Raw genomic sequence first — 6,088 nt, forward strand, 5'->3', positions numbered from 1 at the left:
TTCTTTTTTCTTCTTATTCCTGAGATAAGATTCTTATTACTAAAGCAAATATTACTATCGTACATATTACTAATGTCTTAATTTACATATATCTAAAACAGAAAGAGAATAAAATATATATTTTCATGATGAAAGTCTTTTTTGTAAACTCATTTACGTTAGTGTCGAAAGACGAAATCTGTAGCTAATAGTAATAATAAATACAAAATTAGTACCACGCAATTAAAAAAAATTATAATAATAACTGCATTGTATCCGGTAGATATAAAAAAATACCGATAATAAAATAAAATTTTACAGCATTTAGAATGAATATTTTAAACGATGTAAAAGGTTCTCATAAACTGTTTCAAAAGTTTTTAATTTTTTAAATATATTGTACGTATATTTGTTATTTGCACTTCGAACCGACCTATTATTTTGTTTATACAATATAAATATAACAGTTTCGATATAATCTATAATACTGTATTCTTGTAAAATTTTTTCAACTTTATTATACTGTATGCTGTAATCACCATCAAGTTATTCACTGAAAGACGCTAACACCGTAAAGTATGACATTGCGGTCTGCAAAACCTAAATTAAAATATTAAAATTTTTTTACATTTGTGTGATTATACTATCTGTTATATATTACCGAATATTTATGTATGTGCCTATCTTTATAATATTGTAATATCTCTCTCATCATGATAAATGCTTTACCGTTGTGAAACTTTGCAAAGAATATACATATATCTTGCAAGCAGTCACAGTACTGGCTTTGGTGCTTTTTCTCATCGTGATCAAAAGAAGTTTTTGTCCTTTCACGGGTATCTCATACCACGCACTATTATATCTACAAAATTAACATTTAATATTTAATACAAAGTATATGCAATAAATGTTATAATATGTAATAATAATTATAAATAATGATTGTAATAAAATTCTTTCAGATATTTTATATAGAAAATAGATTTTTTCTATATCTCTTAACCGGAGCTAATTTATTTTCCGACTTCTTATTTTGATATCTTACATTTTGTAACAAATTTGAAGGCTATGATCTATCAATTTTTGTCCTTGAAAGCTGAAGCAGAATAAGTGAAATAATTGTGCAAAAATGTAAACGAAGTACTTTGTTGTGTCCATTAAATTATGCAACTGTGCAATCTTGAATAAAATCATAAATTTTAGATTTTGTTTTTTTCAGAATTTTCATACATGTAATATATTATTCTTTATAATTTACTTGCAATAAGGTAACGCTAAGACCAATCGTAGCTAGCGTGAGTTGTATAGCGAATGATATCGAATAGACTTTTTCAATGAGTTCTGCAAACCTTAGTAAGAATATAAGAATAACGATAATTAAGCAAAATTTATAACATGTATTGTGATTATTAAAAAATGTTCATGTTTTCAAAATTGATAAGAAAAAAAATATTATTACGCGAACTTACTGCAGAGCTCGTCGATAAGAATGAACTGAAAATGCAATATTTTTGTTATATACATCATCCGGGTAATCAATAAGTTTTCTTTTCGCGATATTACGTTTATATAATATTTGTTCAAATCTAAATCTGCAATTATCCAGACACATTTCGTTATAAGTATTAGAGAATGCATAATTCTTGATTACTAAACGAATGTTGGAAAAGAAAATTATTATAGCATTTTACTTATTTTTTGATAAGTTATAATCATTACCCAACCACTGTAAAAAGACCGCAAACGTGTTCTATGTAAGTAAAGAACATGCAATCGTGTGCAATTAATCCAGTCATACATATCACTCCAGTCATTAACATGTGGCAAAATATGTAATAGAAATATTGTTCTTCGTTAATGAAATAATGTGCTGGATATGCCAATATTATTGGACGTGAAATATTTAAAGGAAATAGGATGTCCATAATAGGTGGTATTAAAGAAGTCATTATAAATGAAACAGTAGATACATAATAGTACCCTGTAACAAGAACAAATTTCGTCAAGAACAAATGTTTATTATATTTCATAGATGTTTAAATTTAGATAAATATCTATGCATTCTTATTATAATTAGTGTTGCAGAAATAGTTATTTACGCTACTTATATTTATCTCTAAAGAAAAATTTTTTTAATTAAAAATAATGGAGTTACTTGCAGGCATATATTAACGAGGACCACCTTCCACTCTCGGCATATTTTTTCATAATCTCGCGTTCTTCCCGTGTCTCCAAAATATCCCAGTCTACGAATAAGTGGTCAGTGAGATTTTTAATCTATAAATGTCATCGATATATTTTTGATATCTTGAATATAATATTTTCAACAACTATAAAACTATGTATAAGTATCAAAATTAATATTTTCCAATTCACATAACTTCAAATTAAACACGTTATACTGATAAAACATACTTTTTGGCTGTTAAATTGATATGTGCACACTTTCACTAGACTATTCCACATTAATAAATGTGCAGGTAATGTTTCAAAGATACATTCTGAGTCTTTGCACAAGAAAATATGTGCTGTCTGGAAAATATACTTGCATGTATTTTCACGCATGAAAAAATATAAACATTTTAAAAATATAAAAAATAACTAAAAAATTTTATTCAATATGGAAACTATCAAATCTCAGTGAAACTGAGTACCGAAAAAATTCTTTTGTCGATAATGTTACCTGTGTAATGATACAAATAATCAAAGTTGTGACTAGCAAAGCGAAGAAGGATAATCTCGTTTTCGGCTTCTGATAAGGCCACTGGCCGACCATCCACAAGAATTTTTTACTAACATCGTAATAATAATTTCTATTGTCTTCTATATTATTTGAAATAATTTTTGTTAGGCACAACATCACTTCAACATCACTTCAATATCTGACATACACCTTCCCTCGCAAAGTCTTTTCCGTTACGGAAAATAAATTAATATTTCATGTAACGCTTCCGTTTTTTCTGCCTTCCCCCTATGTTCAATAGCAATCAAGCGAGTTGCCATAACTGGACATACTTACAATAAGTATACATCTCCTATAAATATAACATAGGCAAAAATGAATAGCGTTTGACAAGCTGACCCTTGGCAAGTGTATTGAATGCGATTAAAAAATGTGATAAAGAGTCTCTCATGATATATAGTCTAGTGATGTTACTTATGCGCGTGCGGTTTTTTTCTCAACAATAAGAAAATACATTATTCTAGTGAAGTTTGCATATGCAACAGCTATTATTTCAATTTTAAAATTTTATAATGTAGTTTCACTTACCTTATAAATCTGGAATAAAATTTTCCTCGTTAAGTCTTTTTCTTTATTTCTTCATTAAAATTTGACGACTTACTTTAATTAATCATCGTCGAGATTAAAAGTACCTCAAATATTATACTTGATAGGATATATGATTGACATTTATTTAATTACTTTATTATTTACGCTACTGAATGCTATACTCGTAATAGGTATCTATAATTATATGGATAATCATGTGTGAATCCGTAGAATGTGTGAGGTCAGCCGCGCGAGTTTTACAGCCCATGTGTGAATAGTTTTACAATGAATATGCTTATGTAAATTAATTACAAGAGAGAATGGGGTCGGTCGAGGGTAAAGAGGGGGAATGCTGCTCCGAATATGTGGGTGCGCACGTCGTTTGACAAACAAGTCAACTGACCCACAATCAGCTCTCGCCCGCGATTTCGCCGGCTGATCCGAGAAAAACTGCGCATTTACATATCTACTATTTTTTTTTCTTTATGCCCTTCGATCGCTATCGATATCGGATCGGTCCCTTTCGATCGCGTGTACGTAAACTAAGAACGGGGCTTGATCATTATCTCGAGGTCTATTTCGCATCTTTTCAACAACTTTTCAATTTCTGGATCTTGACCCGAGTTAGTCGAAATAAATATTAATATCTGTTGACCATAATAATTTAAATTCATTCATTTAAAGCAATGAAAAAATTAGGCACACATCTTTCCCTTCGAACAAAGACTTCCATTTCTTGTTTTCTAACATTCATTCACTTTCACACATATAAGTGCCAAAATATATATTTTTAAATAAAAATATAAGCGGCGAGAGATAATGATCACAAGTCCGAATACATACAATTAAAAACTTAGCAATATACAAGGACGTATATAACATAAGGGACGCAATCCCTCGTCAAAGAATTGCGATAATTCGTTACAACTTATATTATATTCGCCAAATTAAAGGATCATTTGCGGTTGTACGTTTCCATCTTATTATATTCGCCAAATTAAAATAAATGAATAATAAAATTATTAGAGCATCTCTCCGTCACGATACATTTCGATTGATCATTATGTTTGTTCTTATTAATTCTGTACTCTTCTCTTCTGTACGCTTTCTGTACTTAAAACGAAACAACTACAAGTTTACGCTTTGGAAAGAGAAAAAAGGAAGAGAGAAAGCGTAGGAAGTGCATCTAAAAAGAACAAGCTTAATGATCTCTAGAAAGACTTCTTACTTACATATTCTAGCATTTATTTTTTTATACAATATACCATGTAAAACATCTCGAATTTAGGTTCCATATCTCTTATCTTCTCCAAAATTCACCAATTATACACTAAATTAATTCGCGACTAATTGAGGGATTATCGTGTAATCATGTGTTGATTTAATAAAAAGGGATGATGCTTTTGAGACGAGTCTTGAAAAACGTTTATAATTAATGATACACAACAGTGAAACTCGATGATCGACTTATTCAATATAATAATTTTAGATATCTGAAATATTAATTTCACATATCAAGAAATTATTAAAACAAAATGTTGTATTTAAGAGGAAAATGCATCGTGTATAAAATCTGACAGCAATTCTCCGATGCAAGCTGGAATCATCAACACAAGTCTCGCTCAATTCACTCATTGTCTATCAAAATTATTACAACAGCGGTCCTAACAATTATTTACGACCGGTTACAAAGCGTAGATGCATAAATATGTAATCATCTTCCTGACATGATTAACACAATTAGAGCAATAAGACTGAATTATAGTTGATAACTTACCCATCAAATGTGTATCATGAGATATATATGATACTGATAAGAACAAGTATCTTTCAAAAAAGATACATAATCTAATAGCAATCGTATTGCACAATTTTTTTTTTATTTTTAGAGAGATTAATGATAAAACACTAATTATAAAACTAATTATAAGACAATATTTCCTCCATAAAAAGATAAATATACCTTTTCTTGCAAAGTGTTGTAAAATTTTTTTAAAAACATACTATTAATAATCAAGATAATTCATTTAAGCAAAATTAAAATTCCCATCAATTTAAAATTAATTTGCGATATAATAATGATATAATATATGATATATAAAGAAGAAATTCGCAATTTTTTTATACTACTTATTTAATTAAGAAATAATTATGTGTCTGGTACAACATAATTCTATAATATTTAACGATTCATGAAAATTAAAATTAGACGTATCATATACATTACAATTAAATTATATTTTATAAATCCCGATTATAATTAGAGTCCGTATTAATTTTTCTTTTAATTCAAAAGAAAAATTTCAATATGAAATGATAAAAAATTCCAAAATGATAAAAAATTAAATTTTATGCGTATTATATTAGTAATTAACGATAACATTATCATGAAAAATCATTACAATTGATTGTTCTTAAAACACGATTATATATAAAAACGCGTGAGTTTCCTAACAGAAGGCTTTGTAACCGGTTGCAGATGAATAAAATACTTTTTTCTTTCGTTTCTTAGTTTTTCCCGAGGAGTGATCGTGGTGATCGCATTTCTATCGCACGGTAGAAATAAATTTGGTCCTCGATCGTGACGGAATACCAAAACTCTTCCATTCGAACGATGCAGCTTCCATCTTCGCGATTATAAATATGTTATCGCGCCACTACAGGCGGTTATATGCTATCTGTGGAAAATGTTTTTCTTTTCCCTCTTTCGCTCGATTAAATTCCCTTTTGATCCATGTCGCATGCGATCATCGTTTTTGGCTTTTTTATATCGTATAGAATTTTTTGAGCCTGAATGACGATAGCAGACGATTTGAATCACTTTATACAAAAACCTCG

The 6,088-nt window shown here is 28.9% G+C and overlaps 1 protein-coding gene across 1 annotated transcript; it reads right to left on the bottom strand.

Annotated features, from left to right (window-relative positions):
* Positions 1-472: 472 nt before the first annotated feature.
* LOC105253277 (odorant receptor 13a) lies at positions 473-5,149 on the bottom strand. The gene is made up of 9 exons (XM_025411105.1): positions 2,663-5,149; positions 2,395-2,511; positions 2,139-2,256; positions 1,699-1,960; positions 1,449-1,571; positions 1,238-1,328; positions 1,025-1,158; positions 709-841; positions 473-579 (listed from the first exon to the last, which is right to left on the bottom strand). Exons 1-9 carry the CDS (start codon positions 2,837-2,839, stop codon positions 526-528), a joined length of 1,209 nt encoding a protein of 402 aa, XP_025266890.1. The 5' UTR covers positions 2,840-5,149; the 3' UTR covers positions 473-525.
* Positions 5,150-6,088: the final 939 nt, after the last annotated feature.

Source organism: Camponotus floridanus, unplaced genomic scaffold, assembly GCF_003227725.1.
Source record: "Camponotus floridanus strain SB8 unplaced genomic scaffold, Cflo_v7.5 scaffold37, whole genome shotgun sequence".
Classification (NCBI taxonomy): domain Eukaryota; kingdom Metazoa; phylum Arthropoda; class Insecta; order Hymenoptera; family Formicidae; genus Camponotus; species Camponotus floridanus.